At 45.1% G+C, this 20,261-nt stretch overlaps 1 protein-coding gene across 4 annotated transcripts in view; it reads right to left on the bottom strand.

The window, feature by feature from the left end:
- Positions 1-20,261, bottom strand: part of SERTAD2 (SERTA domain containing 2) — an 82,121-nt gene that overhangs the window by 36,711 nt on the left and 25,149 nt on the right. Inside the window, exon 2 of one of the 4 annotated variants that reach the window (XM_087777095.1) lies at positions 18,231-18,340. The exons of 2 other annotated variants lie outside the window; for them this stretch is intronic. In XM_087777095.1, the coding sequence (XP_087633221.1) occupies positions 18,231-18,244 (14 nt within the window). In that variant the 5' untranslated portion in view covers positions 18,245-18,340. Of the gene's footprint in view, positions 1-18,230; positions 18,341-20,261 lie in introns of those variants that run through there. One more of the 4 variants, XM_087777097.1, reaches the window with a different exon arrangement.

Here is a 20,261-nt window from a genome sequence, read left to right as displayed (position 1 = left end):
ATTAAACCCGTTTTGGCTGAAACTGTATGTTTAGGGGTTTTCCAATGGAGACACTCTGGTGCCTGCAACACTCAGACAGGGAGGGGAGGCTGCTATACAATTGTTGAATTGTTGTCATGGCTATTAAATATGCTGTAGCACAAACACCCAACAGGGCTGAAGGTTTGCAGTATATTGGCTCTGGAGAGGTATCAAAAATACTGGCATTAACTAGCAGATAACTGAGTTATACAAACACTGAATAAAAGATTAAGTCAAAAGTTGTAAAAGGTTTATTAACTTCACTCCAATCCCTTCCCCCCTTCCTCCCCCTTGCCCCCCACTTGGGGCTTAAAGTACCCTGTAAATTAAAAATATTTGACATTTACTGTAGCGTTAATTTGACCGAGTCTCCTCTAACGTTTGGGGTAAAACTGCCTCTTCTCTCTTTGCATTTTCTGCAGAGGACAGGAGTTTTGCTCCACCGTCTCATTAGGCTTACGAGCGGCAGTTGAGAGAGTGGCACAGTAAAGCCATGACTTGCTGACTAAAACAGGTTAATGAAAAACAGGCTAGTGACTGAAATTGAAACTTCTCATTTCTCTCAAGAAAAGGGTGTATTGTGAAGATAAAGTAGAGCCTAGCGTGTCTATTAAGCAACTTTCAGAGAAGCGCTGCTCAGAACAGCAGCACCACAAGCTCCACAGCGTGCGAGGAGAGGACGCGGCCCCCGGCGCAGGCACAGCCCCAGCGCCCGACCAGGCCGTGCTGGGAAAGATGCCATCCTCTCTGCACCAAAACCCAGCCAGCCACTGGGAAGAAGCATTAAAGAACATGGTGTGCGGAGGGCATGGGATGTGCTGGGCTCCTCTCCCAGGGTGAAGTTGTCCATCCAGCCAAAGACGTCACGAGCCAGGTCTTGGTGACATCCAGCCGTACGGCGTGGAGGACTCTAGGAGAGTGTGCCAGGCCTACCGTAAGGGCACTGGTGGGCGAATTCGGCAGGCGCTTCCTAGAGTGAACGCTGCTAACTGCGGAAGGAGCAGGAGAAACAGGATCTGTCAACCCATCTCATTAAGGCGCATTTTCCCCACGCAGACTCATACACGTCTCTCCAGGCTATAGGGCCCTCGTTTCTTGCCTCAACCCAAACCAGACTGAATGCATTTTGCATTTCTATGACAATTTGTTCTCAGCACTTCTCAGGGAGGAGAAGCACAACGTACATGTCCTAAGAAAATGTTTGCACACTCGCAGACACCTCCGTCTCTGCTGCTAATGGTGTTGCATCCATCCTCTTTGCAGCTAATCTGTTACAGCAACTGGCCCTGTTCCTCCATGCTAACCCCATTTGAAAAAAACCTGAAAGCACGCTCCTCTCCTGCGAGCTTCCCAAAGTAACCACGTAGCTGAGAAATCGCGTTCTTGCACAAAGGCTACAAGTCTGGCTGCTGGCATTGCTGCTCTTCTACCCACTAAGTAAAAAAAAAAGATTTGTTTATGTCCTGCGTAGGGTCACATTATAAGGATGACTAAAATGAAATCTCTAGTGCTGAGAGGCCAAGCGAATATCGCAGGTGGCCCCCACCAGCCCCGAGTTGAGCTCTGCAGTAGGACTGACAACAGCCCCAGTACCATGGCCACTAGGGAAAAGCAACATAGATCAACAACTCATTTTTTACAGGCCAATGGGCCGACCTCTGGGCAGCATTGGAACGAGTCAGCATAAAGGTGACAAAGCTCTGTATACCATTATAAATCATCCAAACCAGCCAGCAGAAAATCCGTGCGCTGATGGAGTTAGCTCATACCTTTTTCTTTTTTTTTTTCCCTTTGTAAACAGAGTTCTCCCGCCCGTCATCTCCGAACGCCCATATGGCAGGTATCACGAGGGGCGTTCTCACATCCTGCTCTCTGAGAAAGCCGGTCCTGCTAACCAAGAGCTCGCACAGCACGCTCTGCGTCTCGCTGGACGTCACACCAACAGATGACGCAAGCGATGCCTGTTGTCCAGGTGGTGGTGCATGACCTATTTCTGGGCTACAGAAGTTTGGTTTGGGAGGAACGTGCAATGTCTAGTGACAGAGGCGGGAGGAGGAGCGAATCACTGTAAGAAAGCCAGGAATGAATCCTAAATCCTATGTATTGGCTCTGTGTTTTCAGAGGGAAGTAAGAGGCCGAAACAAAAGCACAGTGTCACAGCCTTGGGACCTTGCCATCAATCCGGAGTGGAAATAAGGAGGAGAAAGCATCCTCATTGTGGGAAGTAGAAACTTTTGCTGCTTACAGCACTAATGTCCCTAAAATCCAATTTCCTTAACAGCACATGGCATCACGAAGGAGAAATACTTTAAAAACAGATAGGAAATTCCCTTCTCCCCTGCCTTCCAACCAGCCCATTCATTCAAAAACTATCTGCTTCCCCACCTGACCATTAACAGCCAGTACCTGCCCAGCACCACTACCAGGTGCCTCAGGTTTTATGCATGTATAAGCTGTCCTGTAACCAGGGCAAATGCATTCTCTGTTCATTGATCAGGTGGAGTATTTCTTCAGTCATTCCTCTCTCACATGATAGATGCAACCAAATGAGCTCCGTAGCAACGGGGTAAACTTTCACAGCTAATTCTTCCTCTTGCAGGATTTTTTTTTGGCATGGGCTGAAGCACCCTTGATTTTCTTGTCACGTGATGATTTTGCCATATTTTAGAGCAGCTCCTCCAACCCAGAAGGACGCCAGCACTTGTCCTACACATACAAACAGTATTTCAAAATTTACACTGTTGCCCTCAAGCCACAATCCAGAGGGCATCCCACAGAGGTTGTGAAGAAAAGGGAAGCAGATGTTGATTTGCACAAGGCAGAGTGCTCCTTTAATTAAAGGAGAATGTCAGTTGGTCTGCATGTACTTTCTTGAAACCTTTGGGGCCTTCCAACACTCCCAACCTGCTGATCCCTTCAGCCATAGGGAATTCTCTGCAGATCCCTGTAGATAAGCTGTCCTGGCACTTCGGTCTGCGAACACAACCCCTACAGAGCTGTGGTTGGTTTGTACTATGTGGCATGTGCACACTGCCTATCCAGAACAACATAATACAACAACAACAAAAAAAAGCCCTCTCCAAAATACTCCGTTCATTCTACTGATTATGGAAATCTCCCCATTTCCAATTTCCAGGAAGTCCTGGAAAAGCAGGCAAGTCTTTGTGCCTACATCTCTAGCAATATCCTTTAAGGGAAATTATTGTTTATATAATAAAGGGAAGCTTTTTTTGATGGGAAAAAACAGAAAACTGAATAGAGCTGGGTTTGTATCAGGTGCTGTCTTCATTTCATGAGTTCTTCTACAGCGTAACAGTTTTCAAAACAGAGCAGCCAAGAATTCCCTTCTCCAGTTATCTATAAATCAGGGCTGGAGAGAGAAGAAACAGTCCCAGAGTGTGGTATGCATCAGTCTGAGCAAACGCTCCAGCAAGTCATGCAGGTATAACAGCTACACAGCCTCAATTAGCAAAAAAAGGGTCATCTACAAACCAAGTACAGAAAAAAGCTTACAACTCCACCAACGCTTATCTGTTCGAAGAGGACGAAAAGGCAGCTACCTCCCCCCCAGCAGACACTGCCCAGGACAAGCAGAGAGACCAGATTCAACTTTTAGGAGTTTCAATTGCAGACACGGGGACAAAACCATTTAGCAAGGCAGTCATCGTGTCCTGACCGCACTCCTCTGTGAGCTGTGTGAACGAGCTGTGTAAATGCTCTGGCTGACAGGCAGAGGGGCAGTCGCAGGGCCGGTACGCTTAATGGTATGCTTGAGCTGTACCTCAACATGGAGGGGTCACCAGAAGAAGGCACAGAGATCAGAGCACGGAGCAAGGGATGAAAGCACCTGAACAGAGAGGGAAATAAAGGCTAGAAATTGGGCAGGGGGCTTGCAGGCAAATATGAGATGAAATAAAAATATATATATATACACAGCTGCAGACTGGCACAGGAAGAGCTCCAAAGCAAGGAGGTGGGGAGGGAAAGGTAAAGGGAAGAGGGAGATCTAGACCTGACTATTGCAGCAGGAAACAGTTTGGGTGCTTTTTTTCCCCCCCCGCAGTCATTTGGATAAAAATAATAATGACTGAGGTGTGAGTCCAAGAGGCCAAGGATGGGAAAATTTGCCAAACTAGAAGCAAAAGACGACCCAGTTTGGACAAGAAGTTTAAGCAGAGGGAAATCAAGAGGAGAGAAGGAAGTTTGGAAATTTGTGTAGAGAAGATAACAGCAGGATTTAGCAACCATAAGGAATGGGAAGGGGGATGGGTAAGGAGAAGGGAGTTAAAAACAACAGAGTTGCAAGCTATGTTTCATGGCACTAATTCAGCAAAGAAACAGCCTCAAATGGATGTAAACAATGGACTATTCATTAGGGGTTTCATTCCCTGCAACCCAGCATACTATTGTCTACAAGTTTTAAATACTCCCTTCACACACACACATGCTAAATTACAGAAAATGTGAAACATCAGATAATCTCAACAACTTGCCTCAGAATTGCTGCCCCTCAAGCATGCACTGTGCTCGGCAGGCTCTTCTTCCAAACATCTGCCAACATGTGTAGGAAAATAAATGATTAGGACCCCAACACAGCAGTTCTGTAGGGGTCTGAAAGTAAAAACCACTCTGCAAACATCTGAACAATGCACATAATGTTTGTGAAGCTTAAAATGCAATTCTGCTCTTGGCTTCTCCTGTCCATCTCGCCCTCACGTTTAAAGTAAGAGGTGGCTGTTCTGTGTCCTGTCCGATGGCCACAATTCCACCAGCCATCTTTGCAGGGCCAGAGCTGTACCCCACCTGCCCTTGTGCCATCTTCAGCACAGCTAACCAGCCTCATAAGTGCCATACTTTGCTTTCACAGCACCCGAGACACCGGGACCAATGGGGAGCAAAACCTGGCCTGCAGAGCCTGCGAGCCAGGCTCAAGGCTAGGGAAAGACGTTGCTGTGCTTAGGCAGCTGATGGTTGCTTATAGCAGCTGACACTTCCTAAGTAGTTAGGATCAGGGTTTTAAGCTTGTAAGCCAAGTACTGCTGGTGCAGAAATCATCGAGAGGTAACACAGAGGAAATCTGATGGTGCTATTTCCATTTGGCTGTGACGAGGCAAGCCTTGCACATCTAGGCTCAGACTGCGAGCTACAGCAGCCAGCCTGAAACTCACACAGAGCTTTGCATGAGTAAAGGACGGGCAGTGACTAACAGTGCAGGTAGATGAGCTCTGTCGAGCCTTTTTAAGCTGTCCCACCCCAAGCATCCTTTGCACCTTGCAACAGGAGCCTCCCACGCTGACAGAAGATGATGCATGCTTGTATCTCACACTACCCATCCGACACAGCAGCTAAGCCAGCAATTCAGAGTTTGGAGCTACATTTTCAGTTGCAGAAGGTACAGATGCACGTTTCCTTCTGATGCCTCTATTACAGTAAGGGGCAGCTTGAATAGCTACAAAATATGTTTGACATCTATATTTGCTCATCTGAGCTTTATCTGTTAGAGCTCTCTAGTAATATCCCTTCCTGAGCACCAGGGTGCATGCCAGGGCATGCCAGTATCATCCGTATATCCTCCTCTTGTTCTCAAAGGTAACTTGGCTCTTCAGTCTGCCCTAGCGCAAGCACTCACCGCCTTCGATCCACAGCCTCTTGGAGGGAAGGGTCTTGTGCGGAAGCCCCGGTAAAGCGCTAGCAACCATGGGAGGCATTTGTAGGGCAAGATGGAAGAAGAGGCAGGTTACTTAGGCTTCCTTTCTCCTCACCTATATGAGGGCACCTGCATAAAGGACCTTTCATAGTATGTCCTTCCTGTATTCATGGGCAAAGGCTCAAAGGACCTATCTAGTCTGCAGACCTGCAGAGCACAGGCTGTACAGCCTCACTCAGTGTCTCTCATGTCTGGCAGGATATGACCTGTCTTTCAGGAATACAGCCAGCCTGTCTGGAGGACTGCAGGGAAAAGCTCCTGAGAAGAGGCTGTCTCACAGCATTTCTTCCTCTTGCCCAGGTCCAAAGTTATACGAGCACAGTGCCTCTGCTCAGTGTTACGTCACATCGCTCCCACCATGAATTACGCAGACGTAAGACAAACTTTGACTCCCTTGACGTTTTCACTCAACTTCTTCAAACTCTGACTCCATGTGCTGAAGGTCTGTGGAGAGGAGGGAGGGAAGAGACAAGAAGTCTTTTCTTATCCTTAGTCTTGTGCATATGGGCAACAACAAAGCACCTAATTCTGTTTTGTCTGTTATCCAGAAGTGCTGCATGTTTCATTGAGCCCTGGAAGCATGCAAGCAACACACAGCCCACACAGGAAAAAAAATGGCCTGGAAAAGCAGCAGGAGGAAGGGAAGAGCTCGACAGTTTTAATTCAATTTGTGTCTTTAATATTGCATGGACACTCTTTGGTCATATTACGCAGTGCACGAGCGGCACACGCAACAAATCACTATCCGCTACACTGGGAAAAATAAAGACATATAAGCCGAAAATACGCAGATTCATATACGTTTCCCCTCTCATCTCAGTATGCTTTTACGTATTTGGTTCACATTTAGGGTTCACATAGTTCACGGAGTATCTCAATATAGCAATCACACACTGACAACTACTACAGTTTAGGGACACTGTCACAACTGCCACATAAGCAGCAGGAAGCAAAATGCTTGCGTACAACACTGAAATTCCCCTTTTCAGCTCTCTGAAAAGCCCCTGAGCTGGGTATAAGGCAGCCTTTGGGGCTGTAGGAGATGAGTCCCAGAGCTTCTGCAGCTCTGTACGTGTTTTAATTCTAACCTAAGCTTTCAGTGTGAAAGGGAACACAATTTCTACCTCTTTTCATGGTGAAGATAGCCGCCAAAATGTGAACTGAAGGTTGGGCAGAAAAACTGAGGAAGCGCAGAGAGCGGGCGCTGTAAGTCACATGTGGTCTCCAGCATATGGGTAACAGTCACACTTAAATAAGGAAATCAAATGTCAGTCCACTACTACCCTTTCCAAAATGAATCTCTCTACTGACTCCCAAGAATATCCAGCTTCAAAGGCTGAGTGCTGAGTGCCTGCTCGCAGGAACAGGCTGACAGCAGAAAATACACACAGGGAAATAACTTGAGTTTGCTCTCCTTCTCTCTCAGCCAAAGTCCTTTTCATTAAGCATTTTTCACTGAGCTATACAAGAAAAAGAAGCAGGAGCGGAAGGGGGCAGTGGGAGGAGGGAAGGGGGAAATACGGCATTTCCCATCAGCTCTGCTGGAGGAAAGGCACGGTGGGGAAACGGTAGAGGAGCTGGCTGCAGATCTCTTCCAGCCAGACAAGTGCAAAGGAGGAACGAAAAGGAGTAACACATGGAGATCAGGGGAAGGAAAACGAGCATGCAGGGGCAAGACCAAGAGAATACATAGGAAAGCAAACGAGGATGAGGAGGCTCTGTGTTTTGGTGGGACAAACTACTGAGGAAACAGCCAAACACATACACCAGTTTAAGAGTCAAAAAGAAGCTGAAGGTTTGAAGAAAACATCCAAACATGAAAGAGAATAGGCTCTGTCTGAGCAAAAAAACATGGTCTGGAAAACACCAATAAGAAAATAAATGCTAGCAAGGAGGCGGAAAAAAGGTAATGTGACGGGTAAAAACAGAATACAGGGGTTTGGCTTTCGCTTACACATTGAAATCTTCACTCAGGTTCACGTCTAACTTCAAGAAGAGAGTCTCAAATCTCAGTTTCAGCAGAAAAGATCCAAGTTTGCATTAGTCGCCACATAAAGGATATTTCAGCACTACCTCTAATCAGCCTCCTATCACAACCAAGGACATGCCAAATATCTGAAGTAGACTCTGTTTAAAAGCTAAAACAGTACCAGTAATAGTAACAATTCCTGGCTGAGTCACATTTTCATTTTAAGCTACACACATTACCCATTCAAAGGATTTCATTTGAAAATTGTTATTGTTGAAACTTGTTGGTTTTTTTTTTTTAGTAGCTCAGATGAGTAGGAACAACATTTCCTGTACTATGGATGAGATGGTTTTTTGAACATTACAGGGTTTTTCCTTCCTCCTCTTCCCAGCCCTCACACACGTCTGTTGGTGGGAACTTTCCTTGCAGACACTGTCCTTCCCGAGGACAGACTTAGAGAAGAGATGATTTCCCTGACAGAGTTTTAACATTGACTTGGGGGCTGATGAAAATGGTTGCTTGGGTGCACTGTGCGAGCCGATGAAGCTGCAACCAAATGTCTTCACTCTTTCTCTTGTAATTTGATACCTGGCTTTAGCGATCCTTCCAGCTCTTGAATTAGGAATGGAAAATATGAGAGCTCTGTTTCGCAGCAAAGGTTTGGGGGGAGGGGGGGGGAGAAGAAAAAAAAAAAAAAAGACATCTTGGGGCTACTTGCAAATGGTATTTGCTTTACACTGGACTTTAACACCTGACAGGAACGACCTATGTAGGCTCTGTGTACCCACACATACATCCCTACCTCCGTGCTACAAAGCACTGCTCAACCCTGTCAGAACTGGTGGTTTGAAGCCTGAACCTGAATCAGGCCTGAAGCCTGATTTTTAAAGCCATTCCCTTTACTTTGTTCCTCTTGGCTCCAACTGCTGTGGGTGCAAATAATGACATTTAAAAGCAAACAGCTACCGCTAGCTGCTGAGGGAACGAGACATTAACAATGCCAATAGCTGCTTTCTGCATAACTGCAGTTTGTCGCAAGAGTAAAACAGGATGCCGGGCTGAAGGCTTTATAAAAACGTTGTTCCTAATCGTCACGCCCATCTTCCAAGTCCTTTGAAAAAGATTTTTAAAGTATCTCTCTACTTATATGTCTTGTTATGTGTTCTCAGCCACACAACCGGCAAATTTCAAATCCCAAAACAGAGTACAAGAAACCCCACACAAACACAGCACTCGCGGCAGTCTGCAGCATAACCGGCGTTCCCAGACTGCCCTCGTGCACCAGGGAAGGGTATAATGCGTTCACAGGCTCACAAGGCAAAACCTCCCTGAGCATTGTGGCTCAGCCATTTCAGTGACACAATTACAGCATTTGCCAAGTAGCTTGCATCATGTAACACGCTGTGAGGCTATTCACGGCAACACGACTCGCAAGCTTCCCTTCGGGGGCCCATCCCCAAAAGCCCTGCTGCAAAGTGGTGTAACTCCCGACAGCCGTGAGCTTCCCCCACCTCCGTGTGAACAGTAGCAGGAATTCTGCACCTCTTTTGCTCCTTTTTTGTAGGAGGGTCAGCCCTGCCAAGCTCGGTTTCATGCTGGCTCCCAGTGTTTACAGGGAAAGATAACTCTGTCACCTTTCAGAACACCACCCAAGTCATCTTCCCAAGAAGGTTTTGATGTAAATCAGGTGGGAAAGCAACAAGGAACCAGCAAAAATACTTTTGCTGCGTTCTCAGGAATATGAATTTGTGGTACCACTGGTTGTTTGACAGAGGTCACATTTTAGTTAATGCAGGATTAAATCCTGTCCTTAGAGCCCTCTGATGATACTGGCAGGTAATGTTTAAGATCCAGGTGGAAACAAAGCTCAACTTTGCCTTCTTCCACTATAGCATAAGAGCACTCATTTTTACAGACTGGCTACAAGATTTCTAGAACAACATGCTATAGCTATGATATGACATATATCAATAAAGCCGTAGCTTTGTCAGGATGGTGAGAAACGAGCAGTGTGCAGTGCAAACTAAATAGTACAAAAACACAGTGAATTAAGCAGTTGGTTCCTGAGCTGAGGTTTGTAGAGATCTGGTGAGCTGCAGGATATTGGCTCTCCATCTTGCTTCCAGCTGCTTCTACAGATGTCCAGGCTCCTCAGTGCCAAGAAGAGCTAGGAGGCTAGTGAAAGCAGCTGGAAGAGAAGGAGCTGGAGGAGGAGTCAGGCTTGCTGCCTCTGGGGAGGGCATGAAGAGGAGGAGAGGGAAGCAGGCGCTGCCCACACGTGCTCCACAACTTTGGCTGAAGGTGCTGACCACCAGGAACAGGCATAACGTCCAGGGAGAGGGGAATGAGGCACTGGACACTTGGGAGTATTGTCTTCCTTTTTACCTTTTTTTTTTCTTTTCCTTTTTTTAAGGGAGCTAGGGGAGAGAATCAGGTCATTGGGTAGCATCTCTGCAAGAAGCTGGGAGCAAGGAGAGCAGAGACTGAAAAAAGAATCAACAAGGAGAGGGAGAGAGACAGAGAAGAGGAGAGAGGGGGAGAGAGAGAGAAATAAAGTGATCAAATATTAGTGGTGTATGCAAGAACGAGAGAATCACTGAGCAGATGGGAGGGGGGAAGAAGAAATGATTAATCGAGAGTGTGGGGCCCTTCCCCCTCCCTCAAGCAGGACTAATCACGTGGAAGACAGCTAAAATGTTACTTCCTAATATTGCTTTGCTGCAGTAGCTGCCACATGATGGAGGAGAGCGAGCCTGTCCCCAAGACAAAAATCTCCCTAAAAGACAGGAGCAAACCCCTCGCAGCAATGCGACCAGCACCTTTTGACTGCTGGTGCTAAAGGGTCATCTGTCAGGACGTGTCTGTCACATCCTGAGAGCTTATATCTGTGTGCTCTTACCAAGTCCTGCAGCAAGTCTAAAGCAGCATTCTTGCATTCTCCCTGGTCACCTCCCCTGCCTTCAGACTCTGGTGAAAAATGACTGGCCTTCTTGTGCAAGCCAAATCCAAACGTTCAACTTCCCTGCATCAGAAGCCAAAAATCTCATCGCCTGATGTCAGAGCATATCTCTGACCAAACATTTGTGGAGCCACACCTGGATGCTAATCCGCTGACTTCTCGGCACGAAAGCACGGGGTGAGCTTTGCCATTACACGTATTGATCAGAGGCGCAGGGCAGCTCTGCAGCTGGCCGGCTCTCCTCAGCTTTACAGGATGAGACAGCTCTCCTCCAATGGGAAGCACAGGCTTCCCTTGCGCGATGCATTTCTCAGGCTGGCCACCATGAAACAGGAGAGAAGAAAGGACATCGCCACAGAAACACAGACCCAAATACATTTGCTAAAAAAAGAAAGAGGCTCCCGTGGATTTCTAGTGGCAACCTGCCACCAAGACTGCCCTACACTCAGCTCCCGAGGCACAAGTATCCAGTCCTGTTCCCGAGGTATGTGCTCAACAGTTTATTCCTTCCTACATTTTACAGGTGCTCTCACATCCATCTATCCCCTCAGTTTTTTCTTCCATGGATTGAACAACCCCAATACCTTCATTTTCTCCTCATAGGTCATGTCTGCTAAATCACCCATTCATGCTATTTTCCTCTAGATTTTTTTTTTGGCCCACTTTTGAGTTGTTTTGCTGTTTTTGAAGGCTGTGAGCAGAAAACTGGTTCAAGACTCCAGCTGAGACCTTACCAAGCTGTGTTGAGTGGAAAGATCGCTGCACCCACTTGCTTATAAAGGCCAGCTTGCCTTTTTCACAACTGTATGAGCCCGGTGACTCACGGTCAGCCTGGAATGCACCACCAACTCCAGCGCCTTTCTGCAGAGCTGCTGCTCAGCCAGCCATCTCCCATTTTGTATCTGGGTGGTCATTTATTCTCACCTAAGTTTACAACTTTGTGCTCGTCCTTTTCTGAATTGCCTCTTACTTTTTCCAGGTGATTTCTCTACTTGGTCAACATTTTGAATCCTAACCCTATTCTCCAGAAAGCTCAGAGCTCCTCCCATGTTGATATCATTTGCAATTGTAATTAGCATCCACAGCACAAAAATCCCCACTGTGTGTCACCTCTGGGGAAAACAGGCAGGAATTGACCACTGTGGGCACAGACTGGTCCTAGTGCGTTCGTGACATTGCACCCCATAACATCCAGTCCCTGGAATTTCCCCTGGAAGGAACCCAAGAGCCATGATAAAGCGTGGAAGACGAGGGTGTCAAGGGTACCATGCAAACATGCTCTGCTCACGATGGACCACTGTGCTCTGCCACAGGACATAATAAAAATAATTCAGATCAAGTGCCATGCTGTAACTCAACCCAGTGTGAAGGAGATAACCACAGCTGATTAAAAAAAAATGATGCAAAAGCATCAGCAAGACAAAAATGAAAAGGAACATTTGCCTGATCATGATGGTGGAGCATCCAGAACTAACTGTGATGTCCCCTGCCAAGGAACAGGCAGGGTCCCCTAAAAACTTGCACCAGCAAGCATTACTCCTTCTGCAGTATTCAGCAAAGCCAGTTAAATCCACAGAAGACATCTTTTCCACCAGGCATTGTTTCTCTCCAGGGCTTTGACACTACACTACGAAGGCAGGTATCTTTAGACTGATTCAAAATGAGCAAAAATTCAATTGTAGCTAAAGGCAAGGAGGCAGAAGTAGGCAGAAGGGGTGGCTATGTTTGCATCAGACAACTGATCTGGAAGAAAGGACCTGAGGGCACTTCACACACAAGTTACCCCACTCAGCCTTCCTCTCCTCCCTGTGAAAGAGCAGCAAACATGCCCTGGGCTGCGAGAGCGTCTGGTCACCACCAATAGCTCATGGGCAATATGGCAGAAGGGTGCTTTGATCCCAAGCAGTGTTTCAAGGCAGCAAATTGCAGGTGTCCTACAGGACACTACTTATTAATCCTGTAGCACATAGTACTGGGCTATAAATTCCATCAATTGCCCACTGTTTAAATAAATTAGTTTTCTTATGAACAGGAGCATGCTGGGACCAGTTATAAACACATCTGACTCAAATCCATCTGATCCCTCTCCCAGTTACACAGCTGGAAAGACTTTGACTTTATATTGGGAAAAACGATGCTCAAAGTTTGACATGTCCTTTTACTCCCAGTGTCCATGCTTAACAGAAAAGCAAAGAACAAAACCCAGCCTGTGTCTACTTTTATGATTTGAATCAGCAGGCACATGGGACAAGCCCAAATGACAGGAAAGTAAGGAAATCCTGGATCTTAGGGACCTCCAGCAGAAAAGTCATAATGCCAGTGGGGGCTCCAACTTTTTTCTTATGAATAAAAAAAAAGTCTCATTTAGCATGGTATATGTCAGTAAGATTGCCAAGAGATTACCATAATCACCGGCACTGCAAACCTTTGCCTTGGACAGTTTCAGCCCCAGAACGACCAACTCCCACCTCTGAGGCCAGACGGTATAACCACTGGCAAACTAAACACTGCCCACGGCATTTCATAAGATGATGATGACAGTCTAGAAAGGCACTGCGAGTGGACCACTTAAAGCAATAAGAATGTATTTTATTTATTTCTTTATGCCAGATCATTTAAAAATTGCTGCAGAAGATTGCAGTAGAGACAAACTAAGATTTTTGTCTGTTTGTTTCTACTTAGGGTAGAGCAGCCTCACCAAATGAAGGTTACACAGTATGGGAAGAAAAAAAAAAGAAAAAAAAAAAAAAAAAGAGTTCAATACTCTTAATCATTTTATTAGGATTTCTTTCCTAAGCTCAACAAAGCTTTGTAGTTTTTCGAGCTCCGTACACCATACGAGTCCCCCGATCAGCAAGATTTACTGCATTCGGAAGTCCTGGGTGGAGTGCTCCAGCAGAACTGGACCACTGCTACAGAAGGATTTAAAATTAAAGTGATGTCAGGAAATGGGTGGGGGCAGGGAAGTGGAGCATAGCAAATGACATAGCCCACGATCAGGAAACTCACTTGGCAAGATTTGTGGAAAACCAGAGGTATACAGGAGTAAAGCCCCATAAAGCAGTGCTCCGGCTGCTCCCACCGCTAATCTGTTCCCATTATCAGAGCTCAAAGAAAAAAGGACAGTTGCCAGCTCTGGAGAATTGGGCACGGTGCCAGCTGACGACAGGCTGTGATAGGCAGCCGCTTGGGTCTGGGTGAGGCCTGCTATCATGTGATGTGTGCTTGATAGCAAGGGAACCGGGGAGAAAAGCACCAACTACAGAAAGCACTACTGTCTAGTTATTGAATAAAGGTAAGAAGGATGCAGCAGGAAGAAAAAAAAGAAAGCATCCTGCAGCTGTCAGATACAGCAGATTACTCTTACAGAGGTAGTTTTCCTGGAGATGGCAAAAGCCAGGAGGCTTCACAGCAGCACGCAGATTAGGCAACGCTACCCTGAGCCAGATGCAGCTGCAGTGCTACATCGTTTTCAGGGGGAGATCTGTCGAGACAGAAGTGAAGTAGCAAAGCCTCTTAACACCTGCAGACAAGCCAGCAAATCCCCTAAACTTCACCAGAAAAGAGGTGACAGTGAAGTCACCCTGGTGGGTCTGGTTAACGGAGTTTGGGGCTCCTAAATAACCAGCACTGCACCTCCTCAGACGGTGTGTGTAATACGGGCTGAAGTGATCATGGAGCCTCAGGAAAGGAGAGGACTGGATGTGGCAGGATGCTCCTAGGAGATTATATGTGCTGCAGCAACTTGCAGAGGAGTGTGGTTTTCTTGTTCCTACACTGAGGAGTTACCTAGAGACAAGCAACCTCAAATACAGGAGCTCCAAAGACGGGAATATAATCATGGCAGCTGCAGGACGGTAACGCTGTCACTGCTGTCCCTCTCCCCGAGCTGGGAGATTCACTGGGGTCCTGCTCTGCACATACATCCATGCCTGAACACGCAATTCTGTGCCACACATCTTAGAAGCTAAACAGATATGTCAGAGGGATGGGAAAAGGAAATATAATCATCAGAAATTAAACAGAGTAAAGCAAATGGCAAATGCAATACAGCAAAGGGAATGTTTAAGGGCTGGGCACTCAACTCTGGTCTCCTGAGTTGCCCTCCCATCCTGCACACCCCCTTATTCTCCTCTCCTGTATTCCAGTCCACTGGAAGACAGCTGTTTGGGGGAGATATTTTAAAAATTATTCTGCAAAGCATCTACGCTATTGGGTAGGTTAAGTATTAACCAAAAATTTTTCCCCTCTAAAGAAACCAGTAAACCCAAACGAAAAAACACCACAAGCCAGCTTTGAAAGCCAAAAACAGTATTAGCATTGCATAATCATGACGAATTTGGGGCAGCAGAGAAAAGATGGAAGTACGTATAACATAAGCAAGAGTTAAAGCAAACACATCCAAAAAGAGGATAATTCAAAGGGATGAAAGTCTCTGAAGTCATTGATATTCTCACAACAGTTTGTAGTCATAAAACATCAGGTATCAAACAATAAAAATTACGTGTTTCATTTAAGAGCGCCTCTGCCTGGAAAGATACTTCTGTTGGCACCAACTGGTTTTTGGTGAACAAACAGGAGCGCAAGATGCACAAACAGGTCTGCACCGCACGCAGAGGCTCAAAGCTACGAGTTAGCAGACCTAAGAGCTCAACCAGGTTAGAAGCAAGAGGATCACAGATGGAAATTTTACCTATAGTAGGTCTGGCTTTTCACTAAGGACCACACTTTTTTTTTTTTTTTTTAAAAAAAAGAGGCACTAAGACTATGCATCCCTTGGAGCATCCTACTCAGTGTGCCAAAATGTGGTATTTCACAGGCACAGTACCCCCCAAAATTGAACGGTTATTCTGCTAAGCAAAACCCATTTTGCTGCTTCCTTCCTCCACTATACTCGCACAGAGAATCGAAAACTTTATTTTCCATAGCTGTTTTTCCTCATACACTCACACATGGCATCTAAGAAGTGAGGGCCCAATTAACACTTAGGTGCGGGTACTTGTTGATAAGGCCTAGAAATTTCCCCTTCCAAACCAGCCATCCTAGGCAGCCATCCAGCGTGCTCACAGGACAGCCCAGTCCTGCACACTCACGACAGATATCACTTATGGTTTGGCAATCCGATGTCAGGCAGGCAGATGATTTAACACCACGTATCTGACTTTCCAAGAGACGGGAAAATACTTGGATATGCTTAGTAAAAATGCAGCTAATGCTGGGATTGTATTCTTTCTGAGAGTGTTTAATTAGGCCATGAGTCACACATGATACAACAACTCGCAATGCAGTTTGGAGAGAACTAGGTTTTACTCGCAACTGCAAGATAGTGGGGTTTGGTCCCTTGGCCTAGAGGAATCTGTTTTTCCCACTGATCAAAAGAAGTTAAAATTAGAGGCGCAAAATCAATCAATTGTGGCTGTTTGAGTGGTATTTGGAAAGCTATTACTGGCACTATAACCTAGCACTCCCTGTGTACACTGTCTCTACCACGTGAAACCAGTACAGTCACTACCTGAAACTAGAATCACCAGTTTGGTTTAATTTCTTATGTCTAGTTATTGGTAATCGTCTCTCTCTTTAGGTGTCTGTGCTACTGCTTAATTACCCCAAGTCTCTGCCTCTGGGCAGTGGCAACTCTTACAGTCACACACCCATATCTCCAGTTACATGAAGGCAAATATCTTCTACCTCCTTTACACACCGAGTCTAAACCCTTTAAAAAAAAGGGTCGGCAGGTGATGCTGACTCCATTACAGTCAGGAGCAGCTGACTTTCCAGGGCCCAAGTTTCATACCAAATGTTCAGCTGACTTCCAAAAACATCATCATGTCCTTGGAGTAATCAGCATGTTTTAGTGGCTGGTGGCTTCAAAAGCTACACTAACCTCAGCAGCATTAGAAGTACCAGACTTTCTTTCTGCTTTGCTTTGCAATTTGACTTGTCTTCAGATTCGAAAACAAAGCTGCTCAGTTTTGCTTGGCTTAGTTTTGAAACCATGCAGAGATACTGAATTTTGTGACATTTATGCCTAATTTCTATGCAAGGCTCATTAAAATCACTGCTGAAATTTGCCCAGTTCAGCTCAGGAAATGTTAAGGCAATGGAAAATGTAGGAAAAAGAAAACCTGAAGTCAAACAAATCTTTGACCAGTCAGTTTCTGGAACAGAAAGAAGAAAACAGAAGAGAAGGCATTTTTGGTGTATACAACCAAACAAAACCAATGCTTTAAGAAGAGCATGCACTTCAAGTGGGAACACGTCACTAAAAATATTTGTGTTTGTGTATACGTAAACACAAAGGACCACATTATACCTTGAGTTATACCCCAAAACCAGCCCTACTAAACTCATCAGAGCTGTCTGATCATAACTAAGGAAAAATTTGACCCGTTACGCAAAATCAAATCAACTGAAAAAAAGCTGAAATGTGAACACACTGTCAGAGAGTGGCAGCTCAGGGGACCAGACTGAAACTACACACTGAAGCCCAAGCTGAAATAACCAAGATCCACAGACACCCTCTTCTCCTTGGAACCTATACACACAGCTTCCCTTTGGTAAATTCATAGGTAATTTTTGTCCCTGCAAGCTTTTTGGTACATCATCCACCAAAAGTCTTGCTAACAGTATAAAAATCATCAGCGACCATGGCAAGAGAAGATTCAGAGCCTGAGCTCCTTACATCCTTCCAGAATGAGGTCACTTCAGTTTAAGACTGAATGATCCTGTCAGAAAACCATGAGGGTATTCTGCCCATGTTCATGCCCATCCTGAATAAGGAGAATGCTTTGGAAACAGTTCAATTAAGGGGTTTTGGCCTTTTTTTTTTTTTTTACCATGTAGTTTTCAAACAGCTGTTAAATATGCTCTACTGATAATAGATGAAAAGAGAAATGCATGAATGTTTTGTCATTCATGAAGAACACGTAGAGCAGTATAAAGCTTCCTGCTCATTGATACAATCAGTGTCAGACCTTACACTTTCATGCCTACAGCCATACCACCTTTAGCTGTGATCTAGGCAGTTCCTGCAAGGCAAGCAGGGTCAGGTTGGGTCAATACGGAAAGGAGAGGCCCCCAGGGAAAGATCCAAGTGCTGCAGATACTAGAACTGGTAGCGATGTAGCAGCACTGCTCTTCTCTCTCATGGACTGCCTACCCCCAGGGAAGCTGCTATACAGTCACCCGGCTGCGTATTTGCAGCATGGTATCTTACAGCCTAACAACCCTCTGTGTAGATATCGAAGGAGGGATAAGATGCCCTTATGCAACACAGATAACTCCACTTTCAAAGCAGATACCACACTATCCATATAGGAGAGGACAAGGCAGAGCACCTTGTACATCACCTTGCATGCCCCATGCCTCGGCTCACTAACTGCCCTGTAACCAAACCTAGGGTAAGTAAAGTTGAACCAAAGAACGAGCAGGTTTTCATACCTGGGGGGGGGGGGGGATAAAACAAAAAAAAAAAAACCAACAACCAAACAGTATGCAATTTGCAGAGAAATGAAACTTCTCAATTAGCCAACTGTTAAACCCTTATGTCCTGATCAGCTTCCATTTTGGGTTACCTTAAATTCTTCATATTTTCTTCAGGACACAGCGGAGTTCTACTTCTCGTCCCAATGCCTCATCTGCTGTCGTGCTGTCAAACAGCTGCTGCGTTCCACCCCACGCCAGGCTGTGTCAGAGGAGAGAGGAACAGTTCCCATGTTCAAGTATGTATCTTTTGCAAAGGGTGTTAGGATCTTCTGTGATTAAGTCTATTAGAAGTATGCACTGTTGAGTTATTTTTGTTATTAATGTTAGTTTGTTATTAACGCAGCACGGGGAAAAAGGTGTCTGAAAAGCACAGAAGCTCTTCTTCAGCATCTATTTGTGATCAAGCTCTAAAATCCTTTGGAAAAAGTTTATGGGAACCTTTACGATCAGTTAGTAACATGATTGGGCTTATACACCTGGAGTACATGTGGTAATTCCTGCCACCCCTGTCAATTTGACTTGACTGGAGATGATAAAAACTCTGAGGGGCGTTTTGCAAAGAACTTTGTAATCATTGCAATGAAAGGAAGCTGTAACAGTCAGATGAGGAAAATCCCCAGAGCTCTCCAATATCTACCCCTCAGAGTCAAGGTGATTTCATAGTCACGCAGCTTCAATAATGGGACTTCCTCAGGGACACAGTATTAAACATCTAGAGGAAGCATTTGAAGAGAAAGTGTATTATCAACTTGATTTCTAGTCTTTTCACTTTCAGCTACTAGAGGTACTTCAGGGTTACTCCTAAATGATGCAAAGTGACTATGGCTGGCATTCTGCGGGGGGCGGGGTTGGGGGGGAGACATACTCAGCTTCTCTCTTTCATTAATATTTCCTACAGATAAAGTTCAGATTTTCATTTTTATTGATTGACATTTTTAATTTCTCAGTCCACTGGGTTGTTTTTAATATTAAGAACAATGCCTTTGATAAAGCGCTATATGAAAACCAAAAGAATTAACAAAACAAGCCCCAAAAGACAGTTTCACTTTCCACTGATCTTGCAATAAGTAGTCCATCAGAAACTCAGCCTTCTAAAGAAACATATATGAAAATGGAGGGGACAGGAAGAGAAAGCAAAAGCAAACTACAAAAGTCCTTTTCTGTTGCAGCCACCTGCTGACTCCAGGATCATCGCCGCACACACTCGGTGTGTACTTAGAAGGAAGGAACAACTGGATTATTGCAGAAGGCTGATTTAAGTGAAGTATAGGATAGTACAATTTCAGGCTGCCTATTGATGTTGTTAGAAGAAAATCTCCAGATAAATCATTACAAGAGTCTTTAAAACTTCTCACATCAGGAAATTGCACATAAAATAACCTCAGAAGCTCCCCACTGTCCCCCCTCCCCCAAAAAATGAATGTGAAGCACAGCCTCGCATTACTGCCTATTTTTCCTCTGTATATGCAGGCACTGTACAACTTAAGAGTGAGCAGTAAGATCGCTACTTGCTAGTAGCTGACAAGTCTAAGATAAATCTTACTCTTAAATGCACATCAGGTTTTTTCCATTGACTTCACATGTGACATGAAATAGACCAAAGCTCCACATATTCCTTTAGTTTTTGGGGTTTTTTTAATTTGATGAAAAAAATAAAAGTAAACCACCAACCAGTCTTAGGAGGCAGCAGAGAAACCTATGCCTTACTTTAAAAAAGCAAAACAAACCAAAATACTTTTTGTCCCTTCCATCCAAAGGGAAACCTAGCCAACTCTGGAGCAAAAAAACTACGAAATAAATAAAGCAGGGTCTGCATCTGTCTTTACAGTCTGCTCATTTTCTTGTGACTTTACAGATGGCATGTCCCTGTTAAAATGTATACAGTATACTCTCCCTCCCCGTTGCTCTGAAAAATACTGCCACCATCAAGGAAACCTGACAGAGCAAAGAAAAAAGAAAAACTAGTGACTCACAAAATGTTGTTGAAATACAGAAACAAGTTAAAGAATGGATTGGGAAAGAAAAGGGTTCACTGTAATGTCTGTCATTTATAGTAACTTTCGAAGTTAAAGCTAATAGAAAATGTTTTCAGATCCACATGTTGATCTGTTTATCCCCCT

This window comes from Nipponia nippon, unplaced genomic scaffold, assembly GCF_047370975.1.
Source record: "Nipponia nippon isolate SJK-2023a ecotype South Korea unplaced genomic scaffold, ASM4737097v1 scaffold_4, whole genome shotgun sequence".
NCBI classification, from domain to species: Eukaryota; Metazoa; Chordata; class Aves; order Pelecaniformes; family Threskiornithidae; genus Nipponia; species Nipponia nippon.
This window is presented reverse-complemented; position numbering and strand designations above follow the sequence as displayed.